At 43.3% G+C, this 23,476-nt stretch overlaps 1 protein-coding gene across 1 annotated transcript in view; it reads right to left on the bottom strand.

Annotated features, from left to right (window-relative positions):
- The window catches only part of LOC124722283 (serine/threonine-protein kinase NIM1), a 498,280-nt gene that overhangs the window by 29,408 nt on the left and 445,396 nt on the right, over nucleotides 1–23,476 (bottom strand). The window contains exon 8 of the mRNA XM_047247469.1: nucleotides 19,043–19,199. Within this exon, the coding sequence (XP_047103425.1) occupies nucleotides 19,043–19,199 (157 nt within the window). The remainder of the gene's footprint in view (nucleotides 1–19,042; nucleotides 19,200–23,476) is intronic.

The following is a 23,476-nucleotide window of genomic DNA, read 5'->3' as shown; positions in this document are numbered from 1 at the left end:
CCGCAATATGTTAAATTTATTTATGTTCAGGGGCAGCTACCAGTTCCTGCACTAATCGTTCTGCATTTCGATTGATCTGGTGTTGCAAACCTTCCTATAGACAACAGCAGCATCCGTCATTAGCCTCACGGAATTTGCAAGTTTATCCACTAAATAATTAATATTAACTACAAACGGGATCGGTCCTGTGACACTCCTTTGGGATACTCCCGAAATTTTCTTTACATCTCCAGATTTTGCTTTTTTAAGAATTGCGTATTGACTTCTATCTGCAAGTAGTCCAGGATCTAGTCGGAAATCTGATCAGGTATTCAATGTGTGTGAATTTTTTCACTAAATGTCAGTGTGGAACTGTATTTAATGTCTTTTGGAAATCAGGGAGCAATGCATTAATCTGGGCGCCTTTGTTTACGGCACTTGTACCTCATTCATGTACAGAGCGAGCTGAGTTTCACAAAATATCTAAGTTTGGAATCCGTTTTCATTTTTATAGAGGTAACTTTCTCCGAAAACGTTATAATGCGTGAACGAAATAAAACATGCTCACAATTCCACATTAGATTCACGTCATCGAGGTAGACCTATAATAATATGCAAGTGTCCGACGACCCTGCTTGAAAACAGTAATGATCTGCGCATGTTCTCAATCTGCCTTTCCACTGTACAGTATTTTCAGTTAATTTTCTATTCCGCGATTGTTTACCTACAAATTTGTCATTCCGCGTTCGGCCAAGAGTGAAGGGAGGTACCTTATTACAAAGATATTCTGTCGCTGAATGACTGACTAGAGATTTCTGTTTACTGACAATATGAGAAACTGAAACGTCTTAGGATTTTTAGTGAGATAGTTTGGCAAAATTTGATGTTTCAGTGCCTGTGTTATTCCGAATTACGATGTAAAGTTCCTTCCGACATGCACTGCCACGATTACAGCCGTCGTGAAATACATGAAACATATTCGCAGTTGCGAATATGGACCGCATCAGATGTATTAATGGAACGACGACAGAGAAAATTTGCACCCGAGCGGGACTCGAACCCAGATTTCCCGCTTATCGGGTCGGTCGCCTTGCCATTTGGTTATGCGAGTGCCACTCACGGCTAAACCCAAAGTTCCACGTCGTCAATCACAGTATATGGAAGTCTGTGTGTTCTGTATGTCGTGGTTGACGATATATGGAAGTTTGGGTTTGGTCGTGAGTCGTGCTCGTTTAACCATGTCTATAGGAAGGTTTCAACACCAGATCAACCCCTGGAGTCCCGATCCGGCACAAATTTTCATTGTCTTCGTCCAATTATACAGTTTATGGTAGTTCATATTTGCAACGACATTTAATGTATTTGGCAAAATTTTCCTTTGAAATTGGTCCGATACTTCTGGAATTGCTCTCCTTACGCTCATTTTGGCTTCATTCGGCTTTTTTTTGCGTACTAGGATTGCTGTGTTGTCCGAACAAGACAGCCAGGGAAAAAGCACCACAGGCGAAAAGATGAGAGCTGGTGCGAGTTCTACTAGCTTCACGGGCGGCGCTGATTGCCGGCCGAGTACAATCCGCCAATGACCGGACGACAACGGATAGAAGCCTACTCGGAAGATAGAAGAGCAGCTCTCACCCACTTGGTTATAGATCATCGTCCAGGGCTGACTTAGACAATGAACGTCGTTTAGTGAACTCTAAGAAGAGAACAGACAGTTATTGTAAATTGCATTTGCTATGCACTGCGAAGTTTGCCTACTATTATTTGCAATTAGCCATTGAGGGCCTCTTTTGTGTTATATTGTATGCAGTGTTGCAGTCTTCATTATTCAACAAGTCACAACGATAAATAAACCTTTTTAACTAATTTGTGTTACTTTGTTACTTATTTGTTGGAGTGTTGTAGAACTTTCTCTCCCCTGTCCTGTTACCTGATCCTGGGGCATAGCTGTGTAATAGTGGCAGTGTCTTAGCGGTGTAGTGCACCAAAAGCCGTTTCAGGAACTCACAAACTCGGCCTACCGCAGCAACAACAGTGGCAATTCGACCTCTTCAAAACTAGCGACGAGGGTTTATGGAAAGGATTTTACTTGCTTAAATCTGAGAAGAAGTTCTCTCTGCTTTTGTAGCAACTTTGTAGCACGATGGGTCTCTTCCACGCTTCACTTTTTATCCTCAGTACTGAATATCTAATGTTAACTACTTAGATACTCTGCACTTTTATCCTGTCACTCTTGCTAACCAGAAATATATATTTTTTTTGTTTTTCCAACATTCCTTGTGACAATGCACAATTATAGTTGCTGTCTCAGGCTTATGTTCACTGTTTGCCTTCTAGACATTAACTGATTTAAGAAGTTCGATGCTACTGCAACAGAAGATGACATAGGGGAATAACGACAGCGACTTCTACTCCATGCAAGCTCGAAATTGAAACTTCCTGACAGATTAAAACTGTTGTGCTGGACCGAGACTCGAACTCGGGATCTTTGCCTTTCGCGAGCAATCGCGTTCAAGCCCGAAATTCTCTTACTTTACCGTCAGCATCAATGTCAGAGAGGGGTGCTGACGAAACTGAAGCTCTGGGGCGGAACGAGGAAAGTGGTGGGGCGTGGGGGGCGTTGTTGTTGAGTCGTTCTTGTATATGTCAATCGGTTCGAACTCTGGTCCGTAAAATACAAAGATTTCATTGCATGAAACTCCTGCCGGAGGAAACAGAAGAGGAAAGTCAACAGGATGGGGGCGTAGCATTTATTCCGTTCTGTGGCGCTTTATCGGGAAGATAGGTCGAATTCTTCAAAAAAATCAAGTGAAGACTGTCTTCCACCCACCAATTAAGACACAAGCACTGCTTGGTAATGTCAAGGACGATCTAGGGCTACGGTAATCCGGAGTCTACCAGATACCCTGCGGCTGTGGCTTGACTTACATAGGTCAAACGGTGCGTACAATCGAAAATCGTTGCCAAGATCAACGGCACACCAGAATACAGCAGCCTAACAAGTCGGCGGTTGCTGAATATTACCTCTCGGAATTAGGCAGAATGAATTACTACCAGACGAAGGCTCTGACACAGACGTCCAAATACTGAGACTGTCACTAAAGAATCTATCGAAATTCGAGTACGGGGACCGCTGATCAATCGAGATAGCGGTTACATCCTTAGTAAGGCCTGGGAACTCGCTTTGAATCTGATTAAAATGAGAAACAAGACTCCCACCATGAACTGACTTCGAGAACAGGCAGAGATACTAAGAAGATGTCGCCGGCACGCGCCCCTGGGCCCGGACCGCGAACGGAACGGATGCTGGACGCTCCGTGCCTCGGCGCGGACCGCGTTGGGAACACCTGCAGGGAGAAAGGGGATAAAAGCCCGGCGCCGGTGCCTCGGCTGTCAGTTCGTTAGTTTACCTGATGGTGGCAGCGTGGTCGTTTACCAAAAAAATGTGCCGTTTGGACACTAACACCTGGCTGTTCACCCGTGAACGCTTTCGTCACGAAGAATCAGAAGTCTTTACGTGATGCCTCACGCCTTTGCTATAGCGTCTCCGACTTGAGATTGCTGGAAATTTCTGTGACGCTTGCAAGGTTACTTAACAACTACCGACTAATGATATGGCCGATGCTTCAGTCAGATATGTTTTACATTAGTTAAACTTGGTGAGGACCACAAGCTAAGGAAGCATTCTCAAGAGTCGGTCGGACAGAGATATTTAAACGACCTGCTCTTCGGATGAATAAAAGCTATTTAATTTTGTTTCCTCCAACTGAGAATATGAGGTATTGTATCTAAACACTATGTAGAGAATATAGGTTTGCTTGTGTGGCCTGTCATGCACCACGTTGAAGGGTAAGTTGCTGTTCTTGTTTGGAAAAGACGACAAAAACGCTCCGGAGACAAGTCTGATCGGCAGTCTGATAAACATCCGTGATGATTTAGGAAGAGGATGACCATATCTATTGGTATGCATTGCATGGCTCCCTGAGTATAGACGTGGAATAAGCTTTCAATGAATGTTAGGCTCGCATTTTTCTTCCCCACGACTAAATTTAGGTGGTAATTCTACTTCAAATTGCTCTGGATGAATACTCCTCGGTATTTGGCGACTACTTCTTATTTCAATGAGTACTAGGCGTTTCCGTAATAAAATAATATTGGATATTTTCGCCTTAGTTCATTCTATATGTTTCTGTTGAGTGACAACTGCCAGCTTTGACCATGTGCTTGTTTTCTTTCACTTCGCCAGAAATTTCTAATACTGTAGCAAAAAGTTCAAATGGCTCTGAGCACTATGGGACTCAACTTCTCAGGTCATTAGTCCCCTAAAACTTAGAACTAGTTAAACCTAACTAACCTAAGGACATCACACACATCCACACCCGAGGCAGGATTCGAACCATCGACCGTAGCGGTCTCGCGGTTCCAGACTGCAGCGCCTAGAACCGCACGGCCACTTCGGCCGGCAATACTGTAGCCCCCATGTGTTGACCGCGAACATCTAGCCGGTCATTTGTATGAATCCTACATAGATGAGGTGCTATCAAACTGCCTTTCAGTACACCGTACGCCAATTTCGCTCCTGGCGAATTTTTCCATTCAGAACTACTTATTGGGTAATATTTGCTGTAAAGTACAAAGGGAACTAAAAAACAGAACATATAAAGATCCGACAGTATACCATGAATATCATGCTTCAGTTTACGTGAGCGACTGATGGGAACTAACAAATATCGCCGTGTTATGAATACAAGTAACTAAATCGGATATTCTAATGTGTAGGTATGTACACAAAATAATGAAAATAACTTTAAAATAATTATATAATCAAGTAATTGACTAAAACTCACTTAGAAACTAAAATGGAGCGCTGTTGGAAGGAACGGAAAGAACATACAGCCAAAATTGTCATTACAAGTCAAAGAAGGATGCAGCGTAGCACGGCCATAGAAGGAAGGGCATACAATGTATAAATTGGTACACATAACAGAAATGGTCTAATATGTGAAAGCTACTTATAATAGCGTTAAAGACAAGCTGTAGAAACCAACTGTGTAACTAATATGAAGGAGAGTGATGAAGTAGTTTACTTTCATTGTTATTGAGGAAATCATATTTTGTTGTTCAATTCTACAAAAATCTTGAGACATAATCTAAAGTTGTGTTTTACTTACATACTAGAAATCACATTTACGAGAAATGTGACTATACCACATTTTTTTTGTTACCGAGTCTCAGTTACAAATTTAAAGGGAAGCATACATCGTGTCAATTCAGTCATCTGTGTGTCAGGATCGGATCATGGTTTCAGACAAAATTCAAACTATAGAAAACATTTCCACCAGAGACTGTGAGACATGTAGACTAATGGTGTGGGATTACTTAATGGACACAAAGTTTCGTAGTAATACAAGCCAATTAACAACCGATGTATGGTAGTGGTTGAGGACCGGAATTTAGAGGAATGGAATACCAATTCCTGTCAGAGCATTCAGATTCAGTATTTCTGATGTTACTCTAAGTAGATTAAGATGATGACCGGAATGAATCCTTTGAAACGGTTATAGCTGATTATCTTCCTAATGTTTGTTACATTCCGAGCCTGTGCACCGTCTCTACTGAAAGCATCGCGCGACGCGGCGTGAAACCTCAATTATCCCTCCTTCCTTCTTAAAGGACGGATCTAAAGTTATCAGTTTTTTTTAGGTGTGTGTGGTATGGTTTTACACCGGCTGCTTTTTCCTCAGTTATTGTATGTTACTGTGGCTGCCACGTGGTTTTCCCCCTTTGTTATGTTGAATACTGTCGAGTCTCAAGGATGGGAGTGGTGTGAGAAAAATGTAAGTTTCTAATCCCCCATTCTCTACGACAGCAGAAAAAAGAGCGTGGATACACTTTTAATATGTGTAGATGTAAAAGATATTAAAAAAACTTGCTCCAAGGCAAGGACAGCAAAAAAGAAGCTTGAAATGGGACGGTGAGGATTTGTAGAAGTAGTAAACGGTAGGACAACAAGGGAGGCAGGGTTCTTGATGAAATACAGGGAAGAGTTCCTGAGGCTGAATCATTGCGTAAGCGGGACCACCCTCGTATTTCGCGATGTATTGGTAACTTAAATCTTCAAGTTGGCTCTACGTGATAGAATTGTTAAGTTCGCGTGGCCCAGCGGTTAGTCGACTGTAGGCACTGAAGCAAGAATAATTGTCACTGCCGTAGTCTCTTCGTTATTGTTATAGCCATTGTGGTACAAATCTTAGCTTCTATATAATGTACGAGTAAGTAAATGAATTATCGGACAAATAGTTCGTAACTGCATTTCCTTAGTTGATGACTAGCCATCTTAAAACTAGAGTTTAATTTTGGATGTTATTGCAGTGTAGTCATTTCTTATGTGGCGTCCAATTGTCGAAGTTAGACCATTGCTTGTTTCCTAATCTCGATAGAGTCCTTTTAGGAGACGCTCATAAAAATTGCAGTTAGTAATACAGAGTAAGCAATAACAGAGATAATGGTTTTAGGATTTCAAGATGGCAAAAATGAGAATGTACAGGAAATGGACAGATGATGAGCTGAAAGTCTTTGTGGCATCATACAGTAATTGTGACAATGAACTTGACGAGTGTGCTCGTGTATGTGGTGTACCCAAAGCTACAGTAAACAGATACGATGACAGTAAAACACGCACACAGATGAAGTTAAGTCATTCGGAAGAAAATCAACTTTTACGTCTGAGACGGGAAAAGTTCTCACAGACCACTTCCTCATATTTGAATAACAGGTTTTTTGGATTTACCATTAACGATGTTCGTAATCTTGCATTCAACGTAGCAGAGCAATATGAGTTACCTGATTTTTTCAACAGATATAAGAAATAGTGGGGGAAAAGTGATGTTACTCATGTGTGAGACGAAATCCACAGCTTTCCCTTCGCTATCCAGAAGGAAAATTAATGGCTAGAGCTAAGGGTTTAATGGACAGAATATGAATCAGTTCCTCCACCTCCTTGAGAGAACTGTCGACGATAACAGAATTACAGCCAACACTGTATTCAAGTCGTCGAATCTGGATCCACAACACAACCCAAAAAGTGGTAGCGAAAGAAGGAAAGCACCGAGTGGAAAACAGAACAAGCGTCGAGCGAGGGTTAACACCGCAGTTCTTTGTGCTGTCAATGCGGCTGGATACATTATCCCACCTGTGATTATATTCAGGTGTAAGAAGATGCAGTAAGAACTTAAATTTAAGCGCATTTGATATCTGAGGCACTGGCTACACGATTTCCGAGCTGCTTGTGTCGTGGCTCAAACACTTGAAAAAAATCATGTTAACTGTGGAAAGGACTCACCTGTGCTCCTGCTTCTTGATTATCACAAAACACACAGTGTAAGTCTAGAGGCTGCTGAGTACGCTCGTGATAATGGTATTATCATACTGCAGCTACCTGCGCGCAATACTCACTGATTGCAGCCGCTTGTTGTTTCATTTTTTCCACTTTTTCAAATCTGTTTCAGTCAGAATCAGGACAAATGGTTGCGTGAAAACGTAAGCAAAACTAACGCGGTTTCAGATTTCTGGATTACTGAATGAAGTCAATGGCCGACCAGCAGCAGTTGGGACAGCAATGAATGTCTTCACCCAGCAGGTTTTTGGCCTTTGAATAGGAATGTGTGTTCAAGTCTTCATTTTTCACCAGCACATTTCTTGAAAGTTGATGACCATTTACTAGAGGAGCCTACTTCTACAAACAATAGGAGGGAGGAATCTTCATCAGAAATCATTTCAAGTGATTACAACTATACAAAACCTAAAAAGAATTTCGAGAAGATTGTGAACAAGACGTCACTCCTTCCAAATTCATCCAAGAAGCTTGCTATTCAAGGCAGAGGATAAGAACAGAACGCGACTGGAATCAGTAATATGCCTTATAAGCAATAATCAGAGCAATTTAATTGTCATGCAAAGAAGCAAAAATCTGCTAAGACAGATTTATTTCCAAATGACATAACACAAACGAAATGTTGCCAATTGATGGTGCTTCTGACAAAAGGAGACATAATACAGTTCATGGACTGTATATTATGGGTTCATACACTATGTAAAGCCCAACATATAGAAGTATATATGTTCAGACCGCAATTAAACCTGTCAATCTTAATCTCTGTCTACAGGCATGATTAGTACAGTTCAGTGTGTCAAGCTCTTTTACGCTTCTCTAGTTTATTCTTTGTTTTAATTTGAATCGATGTATGAGGACGAAACAGTTTTCCTCTAATTTACCAGTGTCTTAAAGGTTCTGAGAACGCCAAAAATATGTTTTTTATAATAAGGCCTAACTACCTAAATATGATGTACGTGTAATATAATGAAATACAACTTCTTTAAATATTACAGTTCTTATTCACCTTGTTACTCACAGTTTTACCATCTGTTCTAACTTAAGCAACCGAAGTCCCTAAATTAAGCAACCGACTCCGTGACAGACCAATTACATAGTTATAAACTTTTTATTATATGCCTTTAAGCTACGTATTATTCAAAATTTAATACCACCTGGTGGAAGTGTATATCATGCAAATTACTGTACAGTATATTTTGTTTCAAATAAATACATAATAGAAATTGGTCCAATATAGGCAACCTTCCCCTAAGTAGCAGATGTTTCTGGGAGGAAGAAATGAAGGAGCCTTTATCTGAGGAAGGGAAGAGGAACTGATTCGATTATGAAGAAATTGTATCTATCGTTATTTGGGAACATAAATTATGGAAGTAGACCTGTATAAAAATTATGAATCTTATGGGCGTCTAAGATAGGCGGTTATGTTAGTAAATGTGTGAAAAAATGTAAGTCTACAGATGAGGAGTCTAAAAATGTAATTTATTGCACCACAGCTTCATCCAATGTGTCGATTCGACAGAATAACATCATGAGAGAGGATGCGCATGTCATCAAGATAACTACGTGCCTTGGGAAAAGAGCTCATATTCAGTACACAAAAACACGTATTCGGTACACTGATTATGGAGACGTCAGTCAGCGTCTCTGGAAGGAGAAGTTGCGACATCTCATAGCGCCGACAGGTCTTCTGGAGGAGCTGACCAGATAGGAAAACCACCGAAAATGCAGTTGACTGACGATTAAGTCTGGCTTTCCTAGCCTGTTGTGACTTACAGGCTTGAAGTTCTCTCATTTGAGAAACGCTAGCCATTCTGGCTGATATATATACCACCTTTTTAATTTTACCCACATATTGAAGCCTCAAATGTGACTGAACTCAATACACCGGAAGTATGAATTAGAAAACTCCTTCAGTGACAACTTTTAGTGTTTTATTAAATACACGATGTACTTCGGACCCTGTGGGTCCACCATCATCTGTAAGTTGTCTTAATACATGCTCCATTTTTTCTCTTGAATGAGATGAAATGCATAGTGCACATAATCCAAGAAAAGCGTTTTTAACGTTTTAGCGCCATCATACATTTTTTTCCTCATCCTCTTCATGCATACCACTTTATTCAAAACGTATATTTCCATACACATTTTGTCAATAATTCACAGATGTTTTTGTACATGGTGTGATCAAAGATGGATTTATTCGTAGTGCCAAAGATGTAATTATTAAACAATTGACATATGCACGGAATAACTTTAGAATAGGTCTTTAAAATTACTGAACTAACTATGACTTGGGAAATCTGTTTGTTCGTTTAACATGGGTTCTGGATTTTTGATTTTGTGTAGGTATGTCTCAAATAGTTCTAAGAGATTTAGGGTCTTACCACCGGCTTCATTATGTAGTACAATCAAATTGTTTTCTAGAATGTTGATGACATGTTTCGTTTCCTACATTTGTTGTGCAATAACTGATTTCTCGAAGTGGTTGGGTCTGAAAGCATTTACGTGCTCTTGAAATCGGGTTATGAAGTTTCTACCTGCTTTCCCCTACATAGTTGGCAGGTCAACTGAGGCATGATACTTTGTACACTCCACTGTTGATGTATGTTTGTGTATTTGATTTTATGTTATGGATGAGTAAGATTCCTAATTGAAGAGTAAGATTCCTGACTGAATCCAGATATACCTTCAGCCAAATTCACCTACCACCATAGTATTCACGCTACGGACCCCAACAAATTCTAAATAATAGCATTGAGGGGAGTGTAGGAAAATAGTTGGTGCCAGAATTAGCGAAAAAGGAGAAGTGTTCGATAAGAAGCCATTAGCTTGTTAGCGTTCGTAAAAGCCTTTTGTCGTAGTCTGGGTGACATGAGGATTGAAAGCACACGACTCTTAAGGTGAGAAGTGAGGAAATGGCGATGAAAACTTAAGAAGGTGGTAAGGAACACATGTTGGAATGGTTGATGAATACGTGAAACAGGAAGCAGGAGTTCCATTATGTTTGAAGGCTAATAAGAGTTGAGGTGAAAAAAATCCCTATTTTATTGACGAAGGTAGAGCTCGGATTAAGATTCTGTAGGTTCAGAAAACTATCAACTAGTGATCCTAGAACCGCCTTTAAATTTATGTGGCACCTATTACTGTGTTACAACTATGTCATGGTTCATTAATTTCTGTACTACTATTCCGATCTGTGTGACCTTCACTCGACTTAACGCCATAGGAGCTGAGTGCTGCCTTTATTTTATTTTTAATTTTTCTTTTTTAATCTGGAATTCAACTGTGTGGCTGTATAGCCATCTCATTAACATCAGAAGTCTCAGTTACCTAGAATCTGTTTGTTTCATTTGATCTCTCTCTCTCTCTCTCTCTCTCTCTCTCTCACACACACACACACACACAGTAACGGCACATTTTAAACCGACACCTACGTCCGAGCTGGATTTATACTGGTGCGCCCGCTTGTGAATGCTACCTGAAGACCACGGGGGAAGTACAGTACTATGGCCTACTAGGTGGTATGACGTCATTTTTCTTGACGATGCTATTTACAATTATAATATCGACACCTCATCTGATGACATCATTGAAGTCATTCGCGAGACAACAGATGACTCTCCAAAGGAGAGGAACACTAAAGAAAGGTAACGCCTAGAGGAAATCGGTAATAATTACACTTGTCTGATGGACTTGCTGTAAGTTATTTGAAGCTCTTACAATATTCGTGGAGGAAATTACATCGCATTAAACAGCATCTTCCAGAAATCATTGCCAGAGAAAGGGAATGGCGACGAAGAGGACAAAGTTAATTTATTAACTCTTTTTCAACTGTGACAAATTTCCGGAATTTAACTACTACTGGGACATGAGACATTTGACTTCTTATAGTTTGGCTGCGTGTCATAGTTGCACCTTCGACAAAAAAATCGACACTAGTTTGGTAATTTCAGGGGGGACTCAGAAAGGATTTGCCCCTATTTTTTATTTGCCGAAGTTAGGTACATACAGGTAGTGACAAAGGTAAAATTCAACGTACCTTACACAATTTTATTGCGTAGTTCCCACACCGGATGATTCATCTGCTCCATCGCAGTGCTTAATTCGAGATGCCCTTGTGGTAAATCTCGCCCAGCAGATTACAACCACAGTCTAAGTGCTGTCTTGGATTCATCGCTGCATGTGAATCGCTGTCCTTCCAGGAACTTTTTGAACGGATGGAAACGTGGGAATCACGAGGGGCGAGGTCCGGTCTGTATGGCGCGTGGTCTTTTGAAACTCCCAGTGAAATGACCGGAGCTTGTCGCCAGTTCTGATTGACCCAGGTGGCCCCGCATTGTCGTGTAGGATAACCATGTGGTCCACATCAAGAATCCTTCGGCGCTTCTTCCTGATCTTCCTGTTGGCAGCCCGCAGACGTGACAGTGTAGAGCAATAACTGTCGGCATTGACGGTAGCACCTACTGGCATCAATCCAGCACTGGCGGTACACAGCGATCCCAACACATGGCACTGGCCGTAAATTTTTTGCCACAGGCGTATCTGGATTTTTCCACACCACACTTCCGCTGCTTCGATTCCAGTGTGAACTACAATATTTACGTTTCATCAACAGTAACATTGCTGTCCAGGAGACTGTCACCCTCCTCAGCATACAGTTGCAGTTGATTCAGTGAAGCAATTGTTTCCTTGTCTTTCATCATATCACCCAACTGGTTAGGCACCCACCGCATAAGATCTTCCGGTATCCTAAGGACCTGTGACCGATGTTGCAAACAATTCCATACGAACTGCAGCTCCCAGGAAATGTCCTTGAGGTTCACACGACGATCCGCTTCGCCGCTGCGACCACATGGGAAGTGTTGTCATTCAGTAAAGATCGCGGCCTCTGCGAACGCTCATTGCCATGCAGTTCTTCACGGCCTTTTGTGAACTCACAACAACAACAACAACAACAACAACAACACCTCACACTTCTGAAAGCAAGACACGTTTCCCCACACGTGGGCTGCGTTTCCCTGTGGATTTCTATGGCGTTGGTCCCATGATGCATGGAAAACGACCACACTTCGTTGATCACACGCCGTGGACGTGTCAAGCACTACCGATGCCTTCACGACCATCAGCAGCCCCGTGCCGAGGAACTTCAGGCATACAGGACTGGTCAGGTCAAAGAAACGTCCACCGCTGGGAATGGGTATGTTAACTTCGAATTCACAGCATTAATTTGACTAAAAACATGGGGACAAAGATTTTGATTCACCCTTGTACTATATTGCATCTTTGTTTTGGATAACTTCCATACTTCTTTCAACGCATTGTATTGTTATTGCCTTAATCGATACAAATAGCTTGTACTGCAGTTTTAATTATCAGACAGTGCCACAGATCGGCACAAGAGCGTCTGCTTCGGAATTTGTTAGTTTTTATTCCACATTTGTGCTTTTTTTATGAAGTAGTTGTTGGGTTTCCATTAGCCAGGTGAATTCTAAAATATGTAGAGCAGTCGATGTGAGAGGGTGGCAGAGGGACGACGGGAAGCAAGGTGTAACAGACTTCTGTCGAAGTTTGCGAAACGACGTAATAGTGATTTAAGATGAGAATCTATCTGCCGTTACTCGTTCTTTTGTAGTCTTCACGTATACATTAGCTTCAGTCTCGCTTTCTCATTTTAGTATTTAGCCGCAACGACGCAGACACCGAACTACACTTCCACGGGAAGTATGGGGATCTCCCGACGACGATTGTAATGTCACTTTATGGAGCGAACAAGGGACCAAACCTAGTGGAGCGAAGCTGGAAACAAGAATCGTGAAAGCTACAAGACACAGCGGACATTAACATGCTGTGTCATTTATATAGGCCGATGGTTGTCGAACTGCGGTGAAAACATAGCCAAAACGGCTTTGGAAGTTGATTGCTTATTCAAGAACGTTTCGCTCACAGGCTCACCCTCTTTATAAATTCGAATAAGCGGTGTGACTGGTAGTCTACTGTAGTTCTGTATAGGAGCAAGTGTTTCTGTACATATAATTTTGTCATATGTTGTTGCAAATGCGAATCCGCAGAAGAGGACTCGTACGTATGTATGTATGTATCCGTTACAACATCCTCAGAAACGACTGCTGTGGGGATCAGCACATCGTCATCGTACCATGGACTAAGTGAAATGAATTACCTCGCCACAAGATTAACTGTTCCTCTTGCATGTAGCTGGTGGTCAACTGAGGATACTTCGTCTACCAGGCGACTGCCCGCCCGACACGTACATTGCGAGATGCATTGACACCTTTGGTAGCTTTCGGCTTCAGACATTTTCCAGCGTGACAAATTGAAACAGTTCTTGTCATACTGCAGAATTTGTTTCTCCCTGCATCTTGCTCGGAATATTGTGTGTACTCTTCGGGCTACCGCACTGCTAATAATATGTCGAGGGAATATTGTAAGATGGGATCGCACCAACAGTATCCAGTACGATACGTTTTAAAAGTTGTTTTTGTTGTTGATATCGATGTCATTCAGATAAACTGTAATGTTCAGGGAAGATATAAACTCCTAAAAACCCCTTAAGCCTGAGTGATTGCGTAATAGTGGCACATACAAGGGCAACACGGTGATGGAGCAGGACCAGTCGTCAGTTGTCGCTTGCGAGAGAAAATAAGTTATTGTGTACTTTAGGCGAGTGTTAATAGACTTCACGAGTTCATTGCGGATTATTGTTGGTCTCGTGTGCAGCATACCATATCCTGGACATTTTTATGAATCATCAGTCATTTCTAGAACCATTCCGCCCTACCTAACTGAATGCCAGAGCGAGACTCTAGATGTCGTTGTGTCATTCTCCTCTAGTCTCTTTCGCAATTCTACCACCCCCCCCCCCCCCCTCTTGCTTTCCTCACTCTACATCTACAAAAATTGCTTGCGAATTCAGGCAATACCTGATGAAGGTAATGATTCACGCTGTCGAAATATCGTTCAAGAACGATGCCGATATCTGGCAGAATACCCGACACCTCAAGATGTCAAAAGATCTCAGGGAAAGTCTGATGAATTATAAGAAGTTCTACGTTTATTCCGGATTCTGTCGCGGTTCCCTTGAGATGCCACTATTTTTGAACCTTACAATAGGCCAGTTTACGCCATTTTTGTTATGGTTTTAGGGCGCCAAACTGCTACGGTCATTAGCGCCCGGTCTGTGAGTTAGGAAAAGGTAAAAAAACGAAACTGGAAACCAGCAGCAATGGGAACGAAACTCAAAAAAATGGAGAAACTAAAAACAGAAGGAAAGCTTAAAAAACTATTATAGAAGGGAGTTGGTTGTCCCCAAAAAGAGCTTCAAATGACTGACGTCATCTCAATGGCACTAAAACTCGAGAACGCCATCGGCTGAGCGCGTGTCATCTGCTAAAATGGAAGATATATCAGGCGACCGCTGTAGACGGGCGCGCAACGCAGTAAAATAGGGGCACTCAAGTAAAAGGTGTCTTACCGTCCACAGCTGAAAGCAGTGGGGACAGAGTGGGGGAGGATCGCCACTTAAAAGATGTCGGTGGCTAAAAAGACAGTGCCCTATCCGGCGTCTAGTTAAAATTACCTCCTCCCGACGACGAGTTCGGGAGGAAGAGGTCCAAGCACAGGGAAGAGCTTTCACGTCCCGCAATTTATTATTGGGAAGTGTCGACCAATGTGCGTGCCATAAAAGAGCAACACGACGACATAAAACACTTCGTAGATCGGCGAAGGGAATCATGCCAATAGCTGGCTGAAGGAGAGAGACTGCAGCCTTGGCCGCTATATCGGCCGCCTCATTTCCACAGATACCAACGTGTCCTGGGATCCAGAGGAACGCCACAGAGACGCCCCCCAAGTGGAGCAAGTGGAGGCAGTCCCGAATCCGGTGGACCAGAGGGTGGACAGGGTAGAGAGCTTGGAGAGTGAGGAGAGAGCTGAGAGAATCTGAACAGATAACATGCTGTATCCGCTGATGGCGACGGATGTATTGGACAGCCCGGAGAACAGCGTAAAGCTCCGCAGTATAAACCGAACACTGGTCGGGAAGCCGAAATCGATTTGGGGTGTCGCCAACAATATAGGCACTCCCTACACCAAACGATGTTTTCGAGCCATCAGTGTAAATAAATGTGGCTTCCTTAATTTGTGCACATAGAGCAGCAAATTCCCGACGATAAACAAGTGAAGGGGTACCATCCATGGGAAACTGAAAGGTCACGGAGCAGGTGGGTCGGGGACGGAGCCAAGGCGGTTCTGTACCCCAAGTTGTCAAGAAAGTTTTAGGAAAGCAGAAGGAAAGAGAATGGAGCAGTTGACGGAAGCGGACTCCCGGTGGTAGTAGGGAAGAAGGGCGGCGTGCATACCCTAAATCCATGGAGGCGCCGAAAAAAATGTCATGGGCCGGATTAGCAGGCATGGAAGACAGATGGCTAGCATAACGACTCAGAAGGACAGCCCGCCGATTGGACAGCGGAGGTTCAGCAGTCTCAGCATAAAGGCTTTCGACAGGGCTGGTGTAAAAAGCTCCAGACACTAAACGTAATCCACGGCGGTCGATAGAGTCGAGACGCCGAAGAATAGACGGCCGAGCAGAGGAGTAAACTATGCTTCCATAGTCCAATTTCGAACGCACTAAGGCGCGGTAGAGGCGGAGAAGGACCACTCGGTCCGCTCCCCAGGAGGTATCATTCAGGACACGGAGGATGTTGAGGGATCGCAGACAGCGAGCCGACAGGTAGGAAACGTGGGGGGACCAGCACAGTTTTCTGTCAAACATAAGACCCAAGAATTTAGCGACGTCCGAAAACGGAAGGTTGACAGGTCCTAGATGTAAGGAAGGTGGAAGAAACTCCGTAAGTCGCCAAAAATTTACACAAACGATCTTATTGGGCGAAAAGCGGAAGCCTGTTTCGATGCTCCAAGAGTGGAGGCGATCGAGACATCCTTGAAGACGTCGTTCAAGAAGGCTGGTCCGTTGAGAGCTGTAGTAGATCGCAAAATCGTCCACAAAGAGGGAGCCCGAGACACCAGGAAGGAGACAATCCATAATTGGATTTATGGCAATGGCAAACAGTACAACAATTAGCACGGAGCCCTGGGGTACCCCGTTTTCTTGGGAGAAAGTACGGGAGAGAGTAGTGTTCACCCGCACTCTAAATGTGCGCTCTGCCCTAAATTCGCGAAGAAAAAGGGGCAGCCGACCTCGAAATTCCCAAGAGAACAGTGTGCGGAGGATGCCTGTCCTCCAACAGCTATCGTATGCTCTCTCCAGATCAAAAATATCGCTACTGTTTGGCGTTTCCGGAGAAAATTGTTCATAATGCAAGTGGAGAGAGCAACAAGATGGTCAACTGCAGAACGATGGTTTCGGAAACCGCATTGGGTAGGTATTAAAAGACTGCAGGACTCCAGCCACCAAGCTAAAGGGCAATTCACCATACGCTCCAAAACCTTACATACACTACTCGTGAGAGAAATGGGGGCGATAGCTAGAGGGGAGATGTTTGTCCTTTGCAGGTTTCGGAACAGGAACGACGATAGCTTCCCGCTGTCGTCTGGGAAAAAGTACTGTCGGTCCAAATTCGATTATAAAGGTGAAGGAGGTAACGCAGACTATGGTATGATAACTGCAGCAACATTTGGATGTGGATACCATCCGGTCCTGGGGCGGAGAAGCGAGAAGAAGAGAGTGCATGTTGGAGTTCCCGCATGGAGAAAACAGTATTATAGCTTTCGCGATTGTGAGAGGAGAAGGCAAGAGGTTGAACTTCCGCTGCACGTTTCTTCGGGAGAAACGCTGGCGGGTAATTTGAAGAGCTCGATATCTCAGCAAAGTGTTGACCCAGTGAGTAAGAAATTGCGACGGGGCCCACTAATGTATCATGCGCGACAGTGAGCCCAGAGACCGGGGAGAAACTAGGCGCGCCAGATAACCGTCGAATCCGACTCCAAACTTCCGAGGAGGGAGTGAAGGTGTTAAAGGAGCTAGTAAAGAAGTCCCACCTTGCCTTCTTGCTATCGCGGATGACGCGACGGCATCGCGCACGGAACTGCTTATAGCGGATACAGTTGGCCAAAGTAGGATGGTGTCTGAAAACGCGAAGAGCACGTCGCCGCTCACGTATTGCGTCACGGCATGCATCGTTCCACCAAGGAACTGGGGGGCGCCGGGGTAATTCGGAGGTGCGAGGTATTAAACGTTCCGCAGCTGTAAGAATAACGTCAGTACTTCTGCTACGGATTGTTCTCGCCCGGAACGTCCCTACAACAGATTTGCTTTGTTTTATGAAACACGAACTGCTGTATGCTTGTATTTGCAAGTGTTTGTATAATCTCCTCCGGGGTTTTAACATACTTGTGTTATCATAATTTAAAAGACACCAACAAAAGCACTAGCATAGGAAAGGTGCCAATTGCGACTGTGGGGTGAATGACCTAGATCAAAGATTGTTCACGACAAGCACGTGTTCTTGATTACAAACGTAATGAAGTATCGCTAGACAGAGCCTGAATTATGGCAATGACTAAGCCTGATTACGAAATAAACTACATAGATTGTCCATGTCGCAAGACCATAATCTTTACAACAGTCCTAGCAGTATGACGATAAATTCAGGACATCTCATGATTCCCACAATGCACAGATATCGCATCTGTCGAAAGATTCACTGAATCTGATATCATCCATGGCTGCCAATTCACTACGTGTAGCGCACAAAGCACTGTTCCAGCTGGTTACAGAATATACGAATCATCATGGAAGAGGAGTACTACGGGACGGAAAGCTATCGCCAGTGATCAAGATCTTGGAGCTTTGAAGGAGACTGAAGGAAAAAGCTGCCAAAAAAAATGTTTTATCTCACTAAGTAATTCTAAGGTCTTGTCGGTGCAGTCACATTTCGACGAGGGCTACTCTAACCGACAGTATTTAAACATGTGATCATCACTAATACGTTATCACGATGCATATGGTGACGAAGACCCTGCAGTATGCAGTGACTAGGACTGGAAGACCATGCCATTGTCCGATGAGCCATCCTTCATTATATTTGCAATAACAACTTGCAACCATATATGGTGGAGCCACAGAGAAGCTTATCCATGGGGTTGCGTGCTTCGTATAGTGAAACAGAGTTAATCCTGTAAGTGTTTGTGTCACAGACTGCGGGTATTCCATACATCCTACTTTTACTCTCTAAAGATTGCTTACAACCAGAATTTAAGTGAGATGTTGATTTCTTACAAACCTTCAGTATGTCTCTCTCCCCCTTTCGCTCTGGTGCTGTTCAGGCTAGCTAGACGAAAACGCAGTTTGCACGTGGACACTACTCCTTGACCAAGAACTTGAATTGAACATTGATGAGGTTTTGTAGTCAGCACAGACGGCAGCGTGGATTGGTTGTCACATCGTTACCGACCGAACTAACGCCTGAACTGAATACGTGTTGGTGCAAAATCTCTCTAGGAGCAAGTCAGGTGTTGCATGCATTCATTTAGGCAGGTGTACGATAGGATAAAGGTAATACAACGCCGTATTAATCATGTTCGTTCAGTTGTTCACATCATCATCTACAAATGTAATCTGCTTTTGGAAATGATAAGCAACATGAATTACTTCGTGAAAGTCACAGCGAAGCGGAGACAGAAGCTTGTACTGACCATAAAGGCGACTGCTGCGACGATCTGGGCGTATAGTGGACTGGCCTCCTCTTCCGGGATGCGGCCTGCACTGGTGATTTTGTTGAAGAGTTCACCTCCACCGGCGTACTCCATCACCAGGTGCAGCCGGCTGTACGTCTCCACAACCTCGTACAGCCTGTGCACACCATACGCAGTCACATTCTGTCTTCAACACCAATCCTCCACTCTTCCGCTCACATGTGTTCAGCAGTGACTTTTGGGAGCAGAATAATATTCAATGGCCGTAAGCTGCAGCATGTCGAAGTGCAAGTACACGAAGCTCTGTATTTAAATTTTGAGGGCCGTAAAATGTACCCAGTCGTAACAAGCGTTCTAGAAGAAAATTTGTCAGGTGAAGTGTTTGGGGCAGTTGATGAGTTACGACGGTTGGAACTTCAAAAGTGGCAACAATACCGTAGAGACGTAACGCAACGGGTTCAAATAATGTCGCTTGTACTACATATTACTTACATATACTGAGGTGACAAAAGTCATGATATAGGGAAGTGCACTCATACAGATGGCGGCAGTCTCGCGTACGCAAGCTATAAAAGGGCATTGCACTGGCGGAACTGTCATTTGCACTGAGCTGATTCATGTGAAAACGTTTCCGACGTGTTTATAGCCGTAAGATGGCAATTAACGGACGGACTTGCAACATTCCATTTCGGAAATATTTAGGGAACTCAATAGTCCGAGACCCACAGTGTCAGGAATGTGCCAAAAATACCAAATTTCAGTCATTGCATCTCACTACGGACAATGCGGTGGCTGGCTGCCTTCATATAACAACTGAGAGCAGCGGCATTTCGATAGAGTTGTCAGTGCTAACAGACAAGCACCACTGCTTCAAATAACCGCAGAATAAATGTAGGACGTACGAAGAAAGTATCCGTTACGACCATTGCGGCGAAATTTTGTGTAAATGGACTATGATAGCAGACGACCGACGTGAGTGCCTATTCTAACAACACGACATCGCCTGCAGCGCCTCTCTTGGGCTCGTGAGGACATCAGTTGAACCTTGTTGTTGTTGTGGTCCTCAGTCCTGAGACTGGTTTGATGCACCTCTCCATGCTACTCTATCCTGTGCAAGCTTCTTCATCTCCCAGTACTTACTGCAACCTACGTCCTTCTGAATCTGCTTAGTGTATTCATCTCTTTGTCTCCCTCTACGATTTTTACCCTCCACGCTGCCCTCCAATGCTAAATTTGTGATCCCTTGATGCCTCAGAACATGTCCTACCACCCGGTCCCTCCTTTTTGTCAAGTTGTGCCACAAATTCCTCTTCTCCTCAATCCTATTCAATACCTCCTCATTAGTTATGTGATCTACACATCTAATCTTCAGCATTAGACGACTGGAAAAACCAACGCCTGGTCAGATGAGTCTCGATTTTAGTTGGTAAGAGCTGATGGCACGGTTAGAGTGTGGCGAAGACACCATGAAGCCATGGACCCAAGTTGACAAGACGCTGTGCAGGCTGGTGGTGGCTCCATAATGGAGTGGGCTGTGTTTAGACGGAATGTACTCTATCCTCTGGTCTAACGGGACCCATCACTGGCTGGAAATGGTTATGTTTGGCTACTTGGAGACCATTTACAGACAATTTTTGTGGATGAAAATGGGCCATTTCACCGGGCCACAATTGTTCGCAATTGGTTTAAAGAACATTTTGGAAAGCTCGATCGAATGCTTTGGCCACCCAGGTCGCCCGACATGAATCCCATCGAACATTTATGGTATACATCAAAAGTTCAGTTAACGCACAACATCCTGCTCCGGCGATACTTTCTCAATTTTGGACGGCTCTAGAGGCAGCATGGCTCAATATTTCTGCAGGGGACTTTCAACGACTTGTTGATTCCACGTTTCGTCGAGTTGCTGCACTACGCTGGGTAAAAAAAGATCAGACACGATATTAGGAGGTATCCTACGACTTTTGTCACCTCAGTGCATATAGCAGAGATACTGGTGTAAAGTAATGCTTCCGAATTTCTTATGTGAAAACTCTGAAACACTGTAAATGAAAAAAAAACTTTTATTCAGCATTCTACTTCTCTATTCTTCACGTTTACTTATTTCTCAGCATAGTCACCCTGGCATCGAACACATCACCCAACGAGGGGCCAGTTTGTTGAAACCGTCACTGATGAGTGTTTGACTATGATGACGGAGCCACAAGCTCATCTCTGCTTGCACTGCATCATCACTGTCAAAGAGAAGTCCTGAAGGTGTTCTTTAAGTTTTGGCAACAGATGAAAATTGGGCAGGGCCATTTCGGGACTGTATGGAGGATGATGGATGACAGTGAACTCAAGGCGTCGGATCGTTGCAGATGTCTCAGCGTTCGTGTGTGATGTGGCATTTTCATGCTGAAAGAGAGGGTGCTCCATGTGTGAACGAACACTCTGAATTCGATACTCGATTATAGCATGGTATTTCTTAAGCACAGACATGGTTACGTTACACACCGCCATGTTACACGCTACAAGTCTGAGCCATCTAGCGGCAGAGGCTTGCAACTTGCGTCAGCGAAGCTGGAAAGTCGACTGAGTGATATGCATGACATGTAATGCCTCAACAGATATTGAGAACAGAATAAAAAAATTAGGAGGCAGTACTTTTCAGATGTACTCAGTTTTTTTTTTTTTTTTGGATTTTACTGCATTTTAGACTTCTCCTTTCTTCATTTTGCGGAGAGTGTTGTTAATTGTAATTTCATCTGTCCATTTGTAATTTCATTTGTACACTTAGCATTTACCTATACAACCACATCTTAAATGCCTCAAGGCGTTTGCCCGTTGCCTCGATTAAAGTTCAAAAGGATGAGAAATTTGTACAAACATAAAAGTCTGTCATGGCGTTTTCGAAACAAGAACAATGGAGACAGATAAAAACTGATTGTGTTAGAGGACGTACATCATCACGACAGAGGCTACGTGGCTAAAAGCTTTGTACAAGGGGCGCCAAAATGTGCCAGTCATTCTTCAGGCAGGTGTCGGTTCAGACGTCGTGTGCGCTCTCACGGAGTTAATAAACAGTGATAGAAGCCAAACGATTCGTGAGCTGGCCCGAGAGACAGGATTGCCGCATGCGACTATGCTTCATATTCTGAAGGAACGCTTTCGCATGAGAAAAACTGCATCATTTTGAGTTTCGCATTATTTGTCCTAAATGCAAAAATGAGTACGAGGTTGCTATACCACTTTGAACGCTATGAAAACGGACGAAACGCTTTGTTATGAAGTATCATTACGCCAAATCACACGAGCCATAGGTGAAATGCCAGTCACTCTAATGACTACATTACCGGTCACGACGACTACCGAAAGTGCAGCAATATGAAATTTATCGTGATTCTCGCGCACTACTGTGATTGTATTATTCTAACGCGCACTGTTACTCAACGGGATACTATCATTACGCTATATCACTGTTCATTTTTGCAACACAGCCCCGCAGCCAGTTTTGAGAAATATGCGGTGACTCTTTCTGCAGACTAGTCCATCATATTATCGGCCAATGTTCGGGCGCATACAACACTAGCTGTGACTGATTTGTTCGATCGATATGAGTCGGAAGTGCTGTACCATCCATCATACTCTCCAGACTTATGCCTGTGTGACTTCTACTTGGCCCCTAAAATAAAGGAAACACCTCATTGCATTCGCTTCAGAATTGTTACAGAGATCCGTCGGGTAATAGACCGTCTCATTCGTACTGTCAGCACAACTGGTTCTGCTGAAAGTATCTTATGATTTCAATATCCAAGGCAGGAAGCTATACACAGTGATGGTGACAATAAGGAGGACAGTAAAACTTTGAAAATTGTGTCTTTTGTCAGTTACAAATATGCAGTTGGCACTATTAAAGTTTCAACTATCGTATTTATAGTTACGCCACTGGGAGAGTATATTGTAAATTCTAATTTTCCACGAGTTTATTTACTGAAATGAAATCTTGTTTCGAGAAACGAAACCATCGAAAGTTAAAATAAACTAAGTGGCCAAAGGTTACGGGAATGGTTGTCCCATATTTAGATGTGTTGAACGTGTTGTTCGAATACTGCGGCTACATGCAGTGTATGACGTAAGCGCACACAAAATATTTCAGCAGTCTTTTACAGACATGTGCAGTGAGCATGGCAGCACGTCATGTGCTAACCAACTTTTAACGTGGGATGATATTCGCTGCAAGACGATTAGCTCATAACGTATCCGATATCACACAAGAATTGAGATTTCCAAGGTCAACAGCGCAGAGATAAAGTTTACACACACGTTAACCGTCGTATAGGACGACCACGAGCGTTTGACTAACAGATATAATGGCGCCCCCTAAGAGCCATAAAGGGAAGCTGACGGTCTGTTTAAAGTCACATCGCCGCCAACTTCTTTGTGAGGCGTCAG

Source organism: Schistocerca piceifrons, chromosome X (assembly GCF_021461385.2).
Source record: "Schistocerca piceifrons isolate TAMUIC-IGC-003096 chromosome X, iqSchPice1.1, whole genome shotgun sequence".
NCBI lineage: Eukaryota > Metazoa > Arthropoda > Insecta > Orthoptera > Acrididae > Schistocerca > Schistocerca piceifrons.
This window is presented reverse-complemented; position numbering and strand designations above follow the sequence as displayed.